The 17,399-nt window shown below is 40.5% G+C and overlaps 1 protein-coding gene across 12 annotated transcripts in view; it reads right to left on the bottom strand.

The window, feature by feature from the left end:
- Nucleotides 1-16,078, bottom strand: part of PRDM4 (PR/SET domain 4) — a 58,339-nt gene extending 42,261 nt beyond the window's left edge. For 11 of the 12 annotated variants that reach the window (XR_004620625.1, XR_004620629.1, XR_004620628.1 and 8 more), the window contains exons 1-7: nucleotides 15,802-15,954; nucleotides 15,342-15,608; nucleotides 10,900-11,033; nucleotides 8,794-8,979; nucleotides 6,528-7,322; nucleotides 2,239-2,388; nucleotides 1,132-1,250 (exon numbers count right to left, since the gene is read on the bottom strand). Coding sequence is in view for 4 of the 12 variants with exons in the window: in XM_034643406.1 (XP_034499297.1) it covers nucleotides 1,132-1,250; nucleotides 2,239-2,388; nucleotides 6,528-7,322; nucleotides 8,794-8,979; nucleotides 10,900-11,033; nucleotides 15,342-15,352 (1,395 nt within the window). In the remaining 8 variants the exon portion in view is untranslated. The other variant, XM_034643404.1, reaches the window with a different exon arrangement.
- Nucleotides 16,079-17,399: the final 1,321 nt, after the last annotated feature.

The following is a 17,399-nucleotide window of genomic DNA, read 5'->3' on the forward strand; positions in this document are numbered from 1 at the left end:
CTAGCAACAATCTCACTGACTCTGCAGTCGGCCTCTGCTTTCCTAGTCAGTGTGGAACTCCACAGCTGCCTTCTCACACGTTTGTCATTTCCCCTCGCCCCCATTTTCAGCAATGTAATGAAGACCACTGGAGACCGACAGTTAGTGCTCAAGGTATAGAATGATCTTGCTCTTCCATTATTCACATTTTGGCTTGACTGGGGGGAAAAAAACAAAACAAAAGCAGTCTATTTGTCTTCATCACCTACCACATGGTGACAAGGAGTGACTAAACAGACATCAAGGTCACAGAACCATCTCTTCTCATTCTTTTTCCAATGGACCTAGCGTTCTTCTGTATTCTTTTTGGATACCAAAATTCATGTCCCCAATGCTGGCAGCACCTTACCTTTCCAATCATCATAAGACCCACTTTCCTCTCACTTCAATTTTGCAGGCATCATTCCCAATCTACTGACCACAAGTGAATCTATATAAACATGTTAAAGGAATAGCTGTTTATGTCAAAACCTTGCATTCCCAGGATTCCCATTAGAAAACTAGAGAAATGATCCAGGGCACCTGGGTGGCTCAGTCAGTCAAGCATCTGCTTTCTGCTCAGGTCATGATCCCAGGGTTCTGGGATTGAGCCCCACATCCGGCTCCCTGCTCAGCGGGGAGTCTGCTTCTCCCTCTCCCTCTTCCCATGCTTGTGCTCGCTTGCTCTCTCAAAAATAAATAAAATCATAAAAAAAGAAAAATAAAGAAAACTAGAGAAATGATTTTAGCTTCCAATCCCAGAACTGTTTCCCAAGCTTTTTGAGGAATGTTTTAGTTGATTACAAAATAAGACTTTCATCATATAAACGAAGTCCATGTCCTCAGCTGCCTAAAGTAATTAAAATGAAGAATCACTGGATTATCTAATAAAAGGAAGACTGAGAACAGTTTATTTTTCTAAATTCAATAGCCAGTGTTTCGCTAAATATTGTAATTTGGCTACAAAGAACAGAAAGGATGGGATATTAAATAAATGACTGACATGTGAATGGCACCATATGAGTCTTGGCCAATTTTGCTTTTACTCACTTTTAACTACCTCACTACAGTAAAAACATCCAAAAGCCACAGAAAAGCTTCACAAACACTGACCTTCCAGATATGGTTGACTGCCTTGTCTGTCCATTCTGCTACTTCCATGGAGTGACTCTGTTGGCCAATGAGAGGCCCAAAGCAAGTACGCACAGGAATGGTTTCTCCAGTCCACACACCTATCAGTGAAAAGATACCAACTGCCCAATCAATGATTTAAGCAACTAACAGGATACACAAGAGAGAGTAGCTTAGCTCATGTAAAGAATTTTATCTTCAGTGAACCTATGAACTACAGATATTCCAGCACTCCTGTGAGGTCGCTAAGTCTTATGGGTTCTATCCTATAAATATGGAAAATGTAACGAGCAGATTAAATGGGGCTCAGAAGAAACATGGAGGGTGAGTAGTATCAGAAATCCCTAAACCCAGTGTAATACACAAGGAACCAAACCAAGTCCCCTCGTGTTTTATTTTGGAAATTAATACCTAAAACAGACTAGAGAACATAACTCAATTATAAAAATAAAAAGCAATTACTACAAAATAAATCAAACCTACAAAATTATCTGTGCTTAAAGCACTGCTCAATATTACCTAAACTATTTTAACGTTTTCAACGGACTCATACCCAAACTACAGCCGAAAAAAATAATGAACCTACCTTGATATTTTCAAAGAAATGGCACAGTAATTCAGAAACCATTTGAAATTCAAATATGGGTAACCAAACTCTGGCAGTCTATATTTCTTATTCCTTTTTCCTAAGGAGTATTAGACAATTTATGAATATTTGATCTAACTATCTTTTGTGACAAAAGGTTATCAGTGATGAATTTTCCATGTTTTATAAAAGAAACTTAAGTTTCAAGGAATGTTTTGTCATAATTGTTACAGAATGATACAGCCAAGAATAAAAGTTTTCAGACTCAGGCCATAATTCTTTCCTTTATTCAATTCTGATTCTAAGAAAGGGGAACTTTCTCAAGAAAGTTTCCGCTTGATTTATTGCTATCACTGGACAAATGTTCCTAGAAGGATAAATCTTAAGCTATAAATTAACTTCTTAATCAACCAAATAACGACTGAATTATACGTATCCACTTTTACAACTCTACCCTACAAAGGAAAAGAACTGACAGGCTTTTATGGTTCCAAGGTTCTTACCAACTTCTGCTCCCACAACTGACTGCCGGAGAACAAGCTGCTTTGGGAGAGAAAGCCTCGCTCTACTCTCTATTGGAGTGTCAGGAACAAAAGTCACTGGTCCGTGATCAGGGCAGTCTGAGGGATAGGCTCGGTCACAGAGAGTGCACCCTGTGCATAGGAAATTTGAGAGACACAAATAGGGTTAGTTCAAGCAGCCTAAAGTACCACCTGCTTTCTTATTTAAATGCTAATTACTAAAGTGTAACCAGTAAGAAGCAAAGTTCTACTAAAAAATACTCTGATCAGGGGCACCTGGGTGGCTCAGTTGGTTAAGGGTCTGCACTTGGCTCAGGTCATGATCCTGGAGTCTGAGGATTGAGCCCCACATGGGGCTCTGAGCTCAGCTGAGAGGCTGCTTCTCCCTCTCCCTCTGCTCCTCCCCCTGCTCATGCTGTTTCTCTCTCTCTCAAATAAATAAAATCTTAAAAAAAAAAACAAAAAACCCTGATCAAAGAATCACTTTCTTACACTAAGATACATATCCCACTCTTACACATCTCTCCCCAGTAAGATCTGATTTTTTTTTTAATCTCACAGGACAATTTTACTATTCAATCCATAAGAGACTAACCAAAAAGTAACACTACATTAATTCAAGAATAAAGTACATTGTTTCTTACATAAAGTAGATACATAATACCTTTAGATATGATATCTAAAGTCCCAAGATTCCAATTCTACCAAACTATATGAGGAAACGGGAGTTGAAATGCCATCATGCAAAGCCAAAACAGAGATGACAATACAGGTCAACAGAGTCAGAGACAACTACACCACTGTTTGCTTTTGCTTCACTATAAACAAACCGGTCACCTAGGTTTCAATGACAGATTCTTAAGACAAGAAAAAAATAATTGGCAAAAAAAACGCTCTTAGGGACAGTAGGTAGAATCTTATTTTTGCAGATATGTTTGCTTAAAATTCTCAATTTCTTACTGTTCCTATGTTCTTTTTGCATTGTCAGAAAGGGTGCTGCTCTCTATGGTTCCTGTAACTTCACTTTAACAAGCTCACGAGTGTCATTCTCCATAATTCTGTTTCTGTTAAGGAACAGTATACATGACCCTACCCATAGATGATTATGTTTAACTTTCCAAATTCATCTACAAAATAGCCGGAGTACATCAACCACAGAACCACAGCCAACTGTCTTTTTTTCCTAAGCAATCATTAAACATTTCTCCTTAAAGGACATAAAATAGCAGCAAGTTTTCATATTTTGGCAAAGCAGAAATAATATCTTACTTCAACTACGACTCGACGAAAAATTCTTTGAACATCAGATTAAAGATCCCCTACACTTGTCCCCCAGTGCTCTTAATAGGAAACCATTCTAAATCTCCACACAAAGGAGATTCAGATTTCGTACTGCAAAAAATGCTTAGAGGTTCCTCTGAAAATATGCAAATGGCCAATGAGAACACGCAGAGGTTCAGCATCATCATTAGGGAAATGCAAATCTAAACCACAATGAGGTGCCACCTCTCACCCACCTGACAGCCAGTACGGCGGCTCTAACAGACAGTGTTCAGAAGATGTGGAGAAACTGAACTCTCACTCACACTGATGCTGGGAATTCAAAATGGTGCAACACTTCAGAAAACAGTCTGGTAATTCCTCGAGAAGTTAAACACAGAGCAATTCCACTCCCAAATATATATCCAAGAGACTTAAAAACACCATTCATAAAACACTTGCACGTAACTGTTCATAGCAGCATTACTCCTAACAGCCACAGAAGAAACAACCCCATGTTCATAACTGAAAGGCAGATAAACAAGATGTGGTAATAGCCACACAACGGAATACTACTCAGCCCTAAAGAGGAAAGTACTGATATGTGCTACAACACAGATCAGCCAAGAACACATTATGCTAAGGGAAAGAAAACACAGAAAGCAGGGGCGCCAGGGTGGCACAGCGGTTAAGCGTCTGCCTTCGGCTCAGGGCATGATCCCGGCGTTATGGGATCGAGCCCCACATCAGGGCTCCTCCGCTGTGGGCCTGCTTCTTCCTCTCCCACTCCCCCTGCTTGTGTTCCCTCTCTCGCTGGCTATCTCTATCTCTGTCGAATAAATAGATAAAAATCTTTAGGAAAAAAAAAAAAGAAAACACAGAAAGCCACATGTTGTATGTTTCCATTACATGAAGTGTCCAGAATAGGTGAATCTATAGAAAATAGATTAGTGGTTACCTGAGAATGCTGGTGGGGAGGGAGGGTGTTAGAAGGACGGGAATGATGAGCGACTGCTAATGGGGTATCTTTACAGGGTGATAAAAACGTTTTGGAGTTAGATAGTGGTGATGCTTGCATAACCTTGTCAATATACTAAAAACTGCTCAACAGTACACTTTAAAATGTATATGTGAATTATATTTCATTAAAAAAAAATTTTTTTTTTAAGATTTATGCACATGAGACAGAGAAAGAGAGCTTGAGCAGAGAGAGGGAGAAGCAGACTCTACTGAGCAGGGGGCCCGACGTGAGGTTCGATCCCAGGACCCTGAGATCATGACCGCTCGCACTAGGAGATAATTTCACCCCACTTCCATGGCTATGATTAATGTTTTAATGTTCAGGATCCCCAAATATTTGCAGGCAGATCTCTGGGCTCCAGATTAAAATTCTCATTAAACATCTCTCCTGGGTATTTTAGAGACACTGAAATCAACATGTCTGAAACCAGACTCACCATCACACCTCAAAAAAAAAAAAAAAAAAAAAAAAAAAAAAACTAGTCCTCCTCCACCATTCATTATCCTACTGAGTGGTACCAATATCCACCTAGTTTCGCATACCAGGAACCAGGGATATCTCCTTAACCCTTCTCTCCCCCAACTTCAACCCATCAGCAAGCTCTACTAAGTTCTCTTTAAGTATTCCCCACTTTCCTCATCATCATTACCTCTACTCTAGGTTAGAAAATCACCTTCCACTTAAATTATGGCATCATCTCCCTTACCTATGTACTCACCTCACACTGCAGAGAGCCCCCATCCCAAACCTCACTCCTTAAGACACTTGACTGGTCTTAGAAGACCCTTTGTATTCTAGCTCCTACTTCTTTCTCATCACCCCCATATTATGCTTCAGCAATTCTGAACCACACAAAATTCTTTTAGCTCTAGGCACTTATGGGTGCAAACTCCTGTCTGGGACACTGTTCTTCCTGACACTCAGCTGCCAACATCTTTCTTGTCCTTCAGGTCTGTGCTAACATATGCACTGCCTTCCCTGGTAAGTCTTCCTACTCCTTCCATGGCCTGGTTAGATACCCGTCAGGCTCTTTTAGACCTCACACTTAATCCCATCTTCCCACATCATACTATATTGCAATAGCTTGTTTACTTGCCTATGCTTCCCATCGGACTATAAGCTCTTTAAAGGCAAGTTTTGGGGCGCCTGGGTAGCGCAGTCGTTAAAGCGACTGCCTTCAGCTCAGGGCATGATCCCGGCATTCCGAGATCGAGTCCCACATCGGGCTCCTCGGCTGGGAGCCTGCTTCTTCCTCTCCCTCTCCCCTGCTGTGTTCCCTCTCTCGCTGGCTGTCTCTCTGTCACATAAATAAATAAAATCTTTAAAAAAAATAAAAAATAAAAAAATAATAAAGGCAAGTGTTGTTTTCTTGCAGACTGTTTCCTACCCTGCATCTAGCACAGAGGCTGGCATAGAGTAAGCACTCAACGTTTCCTGCATGAATGAAGCATGTAGTGACACCAACAAATCAACAGATATTGCTTTTTGTTATTGTTGCCCCATAAAAGAACTTTTACATGCCCAACTACGGTAATTTATATGCATTCTGAGCAAAAATAAAAATTGCATTTGCATCTTCCTACATTTTTCCATGGGGATAAAAGTACACATGATCTAATAAATGTCTTATAGTGAAAAGGCACACAGCATGACATACAGAATACCTCACTGGTTTACTTCTATAATAACTCTATATCTGAAACCCAGGGAAATATCTTGAATAGTATTAGGCTGACCTTATCTGTAAAATACAGAAGGAAACGACTACGGTTTCCTTACTTCAGAATACTGTAAGAATCAACAAAATGTCTGTATGTCATTAGGCTTACTTGAAGAAAAGGCACATTAACATAAAGGACAATACACAAAGAAAAACTCCGAAGTCTAGTTACTTTCTATACGCCCTTAACGCCTGACTTGTGACTAAATCTGTTAGAGACAATGGCCTATCTACCAATATGTCCAAAAGAAAAAGGCTAAACACACTCACAAATTGTAAACAAAGTTGCCATATTTTCCTTGTTTGAATTGGAGTCTTCCATTTGCAGTGAAGGTGGTACAAAAGAAAGACTGTCTGAAGATACATCTACATGACCTGTCCCCATAGCAACCTCCTGGGTGATGGAGGAGACAGCCACAGGTTCTAGGCTTAGGCCAACTTCATGGAGGGAAACAGATTCTAGGGAGGCGAGGTTGTGTGAGGTAGAGAGTGCCACGCTTACAGAGTTGGTGCTCATGGCCACGGTGTGAATGGAGTCACTGAGGGCACTGTCAGACATCCCGTTGACCCGACTTGCAATGTGGTCTGTCTCCATGACCACAGGGAGCTCCAGACCATTCCCATGAATGGGTATCACACCACCATGTCCTACAGTGTCTGCTGCAAGGTTGTTGCTCACAGAATCTACAGACAGAGGTTCATGACTTCTGGAGCCATTTGGGATTTGGGAATGCTCGCCTGCAACACCATCCATTGTAAGTTCTTCTGCCATTCCATCTGTAGAGATTGGGCTGGTAACCCTAGAGACGTTCTCCATAGTGATTGTTGTGTCCAAGGCCACCTCATGGCCATCACTGGGATGAAGACTTTGGGCACCATGTGTGTTCACAGAACGAGAGTCTATTGAAACAATGCCTGGTTCTAATCCAACATTTCCATTGGACTGATAGGGATCTAGAGCTGAAGCGTTATTGGCGATAGATAATGCTGTATTACCATCAACATTTATAGAATTAGGGTGGATATACTGAGGAGGTGGTCTGTCAGCTAAATAAGATAAAATGCCTGAGAAAAGGAAAAGATGAGATATCAGAGACTTTTTAGTACATCATTAAATACAAGGAATTCCAAATACTAGAAACTATATTCCTTACAAATATAACTGAATTGATCTCTTACCTACTTCTTTGGTTTAACTGATATATATATATATTTTATAGAAATAGCAATGTAAGTAGACCATAAAATAATCTTTTACCTCCTTATTTGGTTAAATTGACATATATACTTTATAAATAGCAACATACATATACCATGATTTAGTTTTCCCCATGAAACAGAGAAACTGTAAAAGATTAACTATGTTCCTTTGAAGTCACTGGAAATTAAGCATTTAAATGATGCCTTTAATATAGACATAATTGGAATTCCTGAGACCAAGATGCTGAAATTTGTTCTATAAAAGTTAAAAGGTAAAATGATTTAAAAGATCTTCCACATGAGAAATTTAATTAATTTAAGAAAATTTAAATATAACTAAGTTTTAAGTTATTAAACTATCATAGCACATTAGGTTCTATTCAAAACAAAAGTCACAATTGAATCTGCTTTATTAAAACCAAAAGAAACATTTGAATACACGTGCTTATAAGGATGTGGTGAAATTGCTGCATTGCCGGTGGGAGTGTAAATCACCAAAACCTCTTTGGAAAGTACATATATTAAGAACCCCCAAAATATTCATATGCTCTTGCACAAGAAATTCCACTTAGGATAATCTTCCCTAAATGCATTTTATAGATAATATACACAAAGTCATTTCTCTAATATTAACAAGAACCTAGAAAAACCAAACTGTCCAACAATGAAGATTGATATGTAAATAAACCATGGAATATCCATTCAGTAGGCTGTAATGCAGCATTAAAAAGAATAATTATGAAAACCATGCAGCAGTTATGGAAAATAACTAAAAATGCAGAAAAATGTGAAGTGGAAAAACATAAAGATACACAATCGTATAGATAGTATAGTCTTAATTACGAAAAACAGTAAAAATCTATACACCAAGATAAAAGGCAAGAAGGAAGTACACCAAGAAGGTGGATGATGGGACTAGGAGTGGTTCTCCTATTTACTACATTTTGTAAAATAAATATACACTTAGAATAAAAAATCAGTAAACTTGAAAAAAAAACTTTAATTTATAATAAACAATGACACTAGCAAGACATGTGGTTGACAAGAATTACAACTGCAGAATTATAAAAAACTGAACCAGGAACTACTGGAGGAAAAAGGAGAAAAACTGTTTATGTCCATTAAGAAATTAAATCTAGTTAAACTGATATATTAATAATGTGTTATCTGTACATTCTAAGAGGAAAGGTACAAAAATATATATATTTTTTTCCCACCTAGAGATTAATATCCAATACTGACAAACAGAAAAAAGTGTTATTCAAGTCTTCAAGTAGGGAGGTTAAGAGGAGGCTCTATTCTTTCTTCTAACGTCCCAAATAACCATAATACTTACCAGGTAGAATGGTTCTGAAGTAACTGCTCTCCAGGTGGGGGTAAGGTGGTGGAGGTAGGGTGTAGTTTCTTTCGGGCAACCCGCACATCACCCCTCGATCCCCAATACCCATTGGGAGCATCAGAGACAAAGCAGAAGGCAAAGAGCTCAGGGAGGGACCCAAATTTGGAATCGCCACTGGCAGGCCTACAAAAAAGTGGTTTTTTTCCTCAATTAAAAGAAAGTAAGTACTTAAAAACTCTCTCTATAACCACTGGCTAAACTCTTAGGAAGGTCTCTTCATATGGGGGGGGGAAATCTCACCTAATACCCCTTTATATCCCCAGACAGATAGTATTGTGCATGCAGACATCCACAAATATGTCTTAAAGGTAGTTCTCAAGTTAGTTTTAAAATGGTCAAGTTGATCTTCCAGTTGTCTGTATTCTTTTAAGTATTAAAACATTTAATTATAATTAAAAATCTAGTTTAAATACAATTTAAGAGTACAAATCACATAGAGATAAAATGGGGAAAAACACCACAGTTCACAGGAGTGGTCTCTAAGTAATGATATTATGAATTTTTTTTTACTTTATTATTTATATTTCCCATTTTATATGGTGAGAATGTTTTACTTTTTAAAAATTCTTAGATATGCTTATACTTGGAAGTCAAATGCTAAACTGTACAAATATACTTTCACATAGTCTTCTGTACATGTGCTACATTTTGTGATTAAAAAAATTTAAACTTTAGATTATACCTACCTTGGATTATAGCTGCAAGGTATAGAAGTGAATCTTACTATGCCTAAGTATAACAATGAACACTCACTAACTTGAGCAGTGCCAGTTTGCATTATTTTTGCCAGTGGCAGTATTTTTTAATACGCTTTTCCTCCATAACAAGAGTGTTGACTAAAAGGAATGCCTAAGATAATCAAATGACTAAACTACTAATAAAATTTTTTTTAATTTCTTTTGTGGACACTGAAAGGAATGTGGAGACCCTAGTTTAGATGAATTTATTTAGCTACTGCATTTTAGTAATTAAGCAGGTAGTTTCCCTATGGAGAACTATTTAAACAACTTGAAGACTTAAAATACCCTTATTTTTTAAAAAAATTTTATTGTTAAGTAATCTCTACATCCAACGTGGAGCTCAAACTTACAACCCTGAGATCAAGAGTCACATGCTCCACACTGACTGAACCAGCTAGATGTCCGCATTAACTCTCATTTTGATAAAGAAAACCCATTACATTACAATGTCACAGATCATTAAGAATAAATAGCTTGTCTCTTTTCTAGTTCTAAAGAAAAAGAAAATAAAGCAAATAAAAAGGTTTTACAAGTACAGTGATGGGGAGAAATGAGCTTTTTCTGTACTATTCCTGAGTATTGAGGCTCATGGGAGTCCCATGTAGGAGCTCCGTCTCTGGTACCTCCTCTTTGAATTCTAAGCCTGGTGCGTTTGTTGCCAGTTTCAGATTTAATAAAAAAAATAAAGCTCAATTTCTCTTATTTTCTGGGAAGAGTTGGAATAGCTTTCATTCTCTTCTATTACCCCAGGGACAGAGTACCAAGGATGTGAACCAAATCAATGGATAAACAGAGATAAAATGCCAAGTCAACTACATCTCTAGATAAAGGTCACCAACCCCACAAGAGGACTAAGCGGAAAAAACTGCTACTTCTATCCACCAGAACCTCAGTAGTCCACAAAAACATTTTTTCCATGATGCTGCCACATGTGGAACTGATGTTCAGACCTGCCTGGCTTCTCCTTAACACTCTTAAAGGGGCTCTGTCTCCCTTTAGACTTTACTGTAGAGTTTGTTTTAACTCACTCAAAGAATTTTTACTAATTCTTTTTACTAAGAGTTACAGTGATACTGGGTCTGAATTAGATTATTAACGGTGTGAAGAAGCACCATATTTCCTCCATGGATTAGATTTTATTAAAATTCTTTATAAAAATCTTAATAATATCTGCCATATAGCGAGGCTCATTATGTAAGCCTTGCTACATACTTTATAAAAATTTACTTCATATTCTCTTCCTACTCTCCACTTGATCATGCAATTAAGTGCTGAAATCCAGTCGCTCTCCCTTACTACTCACCCGGGGCAGGGATGGCATTGTGAGTGGGTGAAGCAGCCAACCCTAAATGACTCCCTGAGACTGGCAAGGCATTGCTCACAGAGGATGAAGTCAGCTGCTCCATCCCCACTGGACTCAGGTTCATTTCATTCATCCTAAGAAAGAGCACACACAACCCGTTAGGCAAAATCCTACCTCAGTGATTCCATTTAAGTTACTGAAGAATCTGAAACGACAGGGGTAGGGAAATGGGAGCTGACCAACTACTACCTCATTTTTATGCTCACAGCTCTCTGAGACAGTGTCCTATTCTCCCTACTAATAAGGAAACTGGGATTCAGAGACATTAACTCAGTCAATGTCACAAAGCAGAAATAGGATTGAACTCAGGTGCACTCTGTTCCAAACCCTATGCACTCTGCCTGAAGCAAACTGCAACCCTCAGAGGACATGGCAGTAAGAGTTTGTTGTTTTTTTTTTTTTCAATCATCCAAGTTTTTTCTTTCACAGTATTTTCTTCAAACAGCCTCTTATTTCAAACCAGACTTTTGTAGTTTGTTTTAACTCACTCAAAAGAATTTTTACTAATTCTGAGTTATGGTGATACTGGGTCTGAATTAGATTATTAACGGTGTGAAGAAGCACCATATTTCCTCCATGGATTAGATTTTGTCAAAATTCTGTATAAAAATCTTAATAGGGGCGCCTGGGTGGCACAGCGGTTAAGCGTCTGCCTTCGGCTCAGGGCGTGATCCTGGCGTTCTGAGATCGAGCCCCGCATCAGGCTTCTCCACTAGGAGCCTGCTTCTTCCTCTCCCACTCCCCCTGCTTGTGTTCCCTCTCTCGCTGGCTGTCTCTATCTCTGTCAAATAAATAAATAAAATCTTTAAAAAAAAATCTTTAATAATATCTGCCATATAGCGAGGTTCATTATGTAAGCTTTGCTTACATATTTTACTTCATATTCTTTCACCAATTCTTCAAAATAGAGTAAATGAGGAAACTTGGCTCAAAGAAGACATGTCATATGCCTCAAATCCTAGCAATTAGGTAGAAGAGCACAGATCATGCTGCAAAACACTGCCAGAAAGTTTCTCAATACATCAAACTTTTTTTTTTCTTTCTTCTTTTTTTTAATCTACAGACCATTTTTGTCAGGCCAAAAAATCTGAGAATCACCTTTTCTATGCAATCTATCTTAGTTATCACGAACAATGTTATCAGAATACACTGGTTTGAACAAGATGCTTGCTATTGGAGGCCATCAATAACTATTAGTTCCTGTATCAGAATTTAGAGACTGCCATATTATAAACATTATAATGTCAAGAGGCTAGCCAACAGGTTATTCAAAGGTTACTAAAGACCTCCAATCCCAGGGCAGCTGGGTGGCTCAATCGGTTAAGTGTCTGCCTTCGGCTCAGGTCATGATCTCAGGGTCCTGGAATAGAGCCCTGCAGCCCTGAGTCAGGCTCCCTGCTCAGTGGGGAGTCTGCTTCTCTCTCCCCCTCTACCCCTCCCCCCTGCTAGTGCTCACATGTGTGTATGCGCGCACCTGAGCACTCTCTCTCAAATAAATAAATAAAATCTTAAAAAAAAAAAAAAAAAAAAAGACAGGTGCCTGGGTGGCTCAGTCGGTTAAGCATCTGCCTTTAGCTCAGGTCATGATCCTAGAGTCCTGGGATGGAGTCCCACATCAGGGTCCCTGCTCAGTAGGGAGCCTGCTTTTCCCTCTACCATTCCCCCCTGCTTGTGATCTCTCTCTCTCAAATAAATAAAAATCTTAAGAAAAAAAAAAAAAGACCTCCAATCCTATATTGAGAATAAGTACAGGGAACAGTAATGCAAGTTCGGTGTGTGTCTATCTACATGGGAGGAGTGAAGAAGGAAAGGAGGAATCAAATGGATCTACATATTCCTTAGCAGTGAAAGCAAACCTAAATAGGTTTTAATCTGAAAAAATGGCAGTATCAGCTATCAATAAATCTGAAAATAATAGCTCACACTTATTACTCCCTTACTGTGTGTAAGGCACTGACCTAAGTGATTTACATGTAATTATTTTACCTAACCCTTATAACTGCTGTGAGGTAGGTATTATTCTTGATCCCATTTTAGACATGAGAAAACAGACCCAGAGAGGCTAAAAACTTAACCCAAGATTATATAACAAGTGGCAGAGTTGGGATTTAAATCCAGGTCTGCCAATTTAAGAAACCTAAGCCGAATCATTGTTGTGCACTTGAAACTTGGGGCACCTGGGTGCCATAGCAGTTAAGCATCTGCCTTCGGCTCACGGCANGGGCGTGATCCCAGCGTTATGGGATCGAGCCCCACATCAGGCTCCTCTGCTATGAGCCTGCTGCTTCCTCTCCCACTCCCCCTGCTTGTGTTCCCTCTCTCGCTGGCTGTCTCTATCTCTGTCAAATAAATAAATAAAAATCTTAAAAAAAAAAAAAAGAAACTAATATAACATTGTATGTTGACACCTGAAATTAATAAAACATTGTATGTCAACTACAATAAAAAAATTTTTTTAAGATTTTGTTTATTTAAGAGAAAGAGCGAGCACAAGTGAAGGGGGGTGGGGAAGGGGGAGGGCAGAGGGAGAGTGCGAAGCAGGCTCTCCGCTGAGCTCTCCTGATGCAGGGCTGGATCCCAGGACCCTGAGATCACAACCCGAGCCAAAGGCAGATGCTTAACCGACTGAGACACCCAGGTGCCCCTACAATAAAAAAAATTTCTAATAAAGAAACTCAAGCTCTTAACTACAATTAGAAAGATAATTACACTAAAAGAACCATTTTGCCTTTTACACAGTTCCAATAATTAGGATCTGTGTATTTATATTGTGGGTCGTGTTTGAAGTCTCACGTAGACCTGTTCCTGCATTATGCTACATCCACAGGCTTTAATCTTACCCCAGGCCACATATCTCATAAAACTAAACTCTCAGACATTAATAAAATGAACAAACCCAACAGTAGAGAATAGGCACTCTGAAATATTTGACTTGGATGGAGCAATGCATTTTCATCCTTACTAAAGAGGCAACTAGAAGCAAATGACAAATGAGGAACAGCTTAAGAAGGACAGCACATTAATAAGAGTATTTAATTATGCTATAAAAGAATGCAAAAAAAAATCCGTATTGCCTAAAGAAACAATAGCTAACTTAATTTTGCAAGTTTCTAGGCGTGGGTTGGTTTAAAACTTTTCCTATAACTTTTTATAGCTACAAATGTAACTACAACTTTACAACCAACTGAAGCAGTTACAACAAAGAGCTTACAATAATTTTTTAAAGTACACCTAAAAGTCTATAGCTTCAAATCCCATTCTAAAAATTCCTGAATATTAATCTGTGTACCTAATCTCCAGATAAAAATCAAAATGGTGTTTCTAGGTTGACTCCTAGGCCTTCTCAAACCAGTTCAAACCAGAGTTTAATGTGAGAGGCTCAGCAGATTGCTGTTTTGTTGTGAGTCACTAAAATGTGATGACCTCAGCAGCCATAAACCAAAGGTACCCAGTATCTCACAGAAAGAAAGCAGAAGGGAATTTACAATATGATCCTCATTACGACCCTCTCATTCTAAAGTGCAATTCTACTCTACCTACCTTTCTCACAGGAGTTTCTGGGAAGCAATCTTGGAAGAAGGGCCAAAATCACCACACCAACCTCTCTCTTCTTCCCTACTCATTCCTGGTAAAATCATTTCTTTCACACTTCTACACTTTATGTGTGTGTTTCTAACTGACCTAGGAATAAACCAATTGCCAGGTGCTAATCTTAGGACTTTTTCTTAGAATCTTGTAACTTTTTCTTAGAATGACATATAAGAAGCTAACTGAAATGCAGCCACTTTGCCAAATGCAATGGACAGTTTCAGCAACTTCAGTGAATTTATCTTCCTCATCCTAAACATACAGCCTATGAAAGGACCCCAAAAGAACAGCCAAATATAACTATATCTGGCATATTTCTGGACTGGCATGGTATCATTAAGTACTTGAAACAGCAGGAAATCTGCAAAACTAGTAACTTAATTTCTACCTGCAAAATTAAGAACTTAATTTCTCCACATTATCATCCGAGCCATAGGGTAACCAGCAAAATTCAAGGTGAAGCATGGTGATAAACTAAAAATACATCTGGAATCCAGATCAAGATATTAAAAGCTCAAATAACTCAAAGGCATAGGGAAAATGTCAATGAGCCAAGAATCAATGTGTGGCTATTTGGAACTATTCACATTTGGAGTAAATTTGGTTAAATGAGAGTATATTCAACCCAACTCTGGTTTCTGGGTTTCTTGATCCTTTTGGGGACATAAATCCATTTGCAAAGCGTAACTGTAACCTTCCTCCCATGGCACCAAAACCAAACAAAGGCATTCTAAACTCATTTGCCAAATGTTTTCCAAAGATGTCACCTGAGCGGAACCCACCAAGCCACTCACCTGTGATGCATCTGCTTGGGGCCAAGCGTCAGAGAAAAGAACACACGGGTGGCGGGGAACCGGCATCAGGGATTGCGTTCCAGGGTCACGTGCTACCGCATCTTCCTTACAACCGCTGCACAAACGCGGCCACTCGGCCCCGCGGCCGCCCGGGGCCGCCCAACTTCTCCCGAGGGCCTGCGGCCGCGCACCCTGCCGCGAGATGGGGCATGACGGGGGTCACCCGGGGCTTTTCCTCCAGAAGCTTCGGGAGGGGGGCCGCCCAACCTGAGAAGAGGGGAGGACAAGGGAGGTCACCAAAACGGGGAAGATGCAGTCCCCGTCCCCTCGCCACCGGAGAGCGCAGGCGCTGCGTACACCGCCTCCCAAGGGCGGCCGGCTGACTCGCCAGCCCGCCGGCATGGGGCCCGCAGGCCCTGCCGCCCTCGCCCCGCCCCGGCCGGGCCCGTGCGCAGCCCACCTGCCGGCCGCGCGGGGGGCGCGCGCGCCTGCCCCACCGCTTTGTTCCTCATCCGGGCAGAGCTCGCCTCGGGCCCTCCCCGCCCGCTCGACCCCCGTACCCCGGGGGCCGCTGGCCTAACGTTTCCCGCCCCGCCCAGCCCACCGTCCCCTCAGGGCCGCACCCTCCGAGGCGCGTTTCCGGCTCCTCAGGCACTCGGGGAGCCCGCCGCTCCGCCCCTCGTGCGTGCGCCCCTCCCCGCCTTGGCCCGCTAGCGCAGCCTGCGTTCCGGCGTCCCTCCCCCCCGCCGAGCCCCTTCCGCGCGTGCGCACCGCGGGGACCCGGGCCTGAGGGTGCCTAGCCGCGAGAGGCTCCGCTGGGAGCGCCGCGTCTCAGGCTGGCTGGATTGCGTCGAGCGCCGAGCTATCGACCCACCGTTGCTGCGCAACCAGGGGCTACTGTGCAAGTAGCAAGTGGGTTCTGAGTCCCCTAAATCCTCAGACTCAAGGTTTCGGTCTTCTTAGCATTCTCCTACAAGGGACGCGTGGGTCCACGCAAGCCCCAAAAATTCGAAGTAAGGGACTTAGCCCAAAGATTTTGACGCTGTTGCCCCGGAGGAATTGGGAGTCTATCTTGAATAGTTTTCACCTTATGTTACACCTGAAGGTTGCCCAGTTTCCCTGCTTCAAGTCATAAATGATGGTGTGGGATTTGTACAAATTTTCTTCCCCTCATCTCTTTGCCCTTCTTCTCTCCTGTATGCCACGCACTGTGCTAAATCTAGGAATACTGAGATGGGATCATCTTTCTCTAAAGTCAAGTTTGTGAGGACTGGACATTAAAACTACAACAAACTGCCTGGTAAATTCCAGACACCAGCAGAACAGCAGAGACCCAGGAATTCCCCCTTTCGTTCACAAAACAATTACTGAATTACATCTCAAACATAGAAATACGAAATAACACATAGATCTTGACCTTGAATATCTTGTAGTCTAGTGAGGACTGGTGAGTTTTGCAAATTCAATCCCAGGTAAACAGGCAAACGCACACACATTGTTTTGGATGAGAGGTGAGAGTGGTGTTTCCCTCCCCTCCTCATAAAAAGAAAGCACATTCCAGATGAGGGAACTAATCACTGAACACTGACAGGTCACATTGGTTTTGCTCTCTTGTTGACAACAAGTAGAAGACAAGAAAGTTGTCATATTACAAGTAAATGAGACACAGTATTCCCTAAAATGCCAAATTCAAACCTGGGACCTAGAGAATAATGGTGTGTTTTATAAAACGCTGAATAATTTCACTACGGTTTTCCATTCCTATTCTTTTCAAACGTTATTAATTTCAGAGATGTAAAAATCATGTAAAAAATCATGATACATAGATTCACTAAGACCTAAAACTGTAATAGTTAAAGAAGAAAATATAGGAGAAAATCTTTGTAACTTTGATAGGACATCAAGAACCACTACAAAATTTACAATTTAACTTCATCGAAATTAAAACTTTTTGTCTTGAAAAGACACTGTTGACAAAATGAAGTCAAGCCAGAAATGGGTATAAAATATTTGCAAAACAAATATCTGACAAAGGACTTTTATCTGGAATATATAAAG

This window comes from Ailuropoda melanoleuca, chromosome 15 (genome assembly GCF_002007445.2).
Source record: "Ailuropoda melanoleuca isolate Jingjing chromosome 15, ASM200744v2, whole genome shotgun sequence".
NCBI classification, from domain to species: Eukaryota; Metazoa; Chordata; class Mammalia; order Carnivora; family Ursidae; genus Ailuropoda; species Ailuropoda melanoleuca.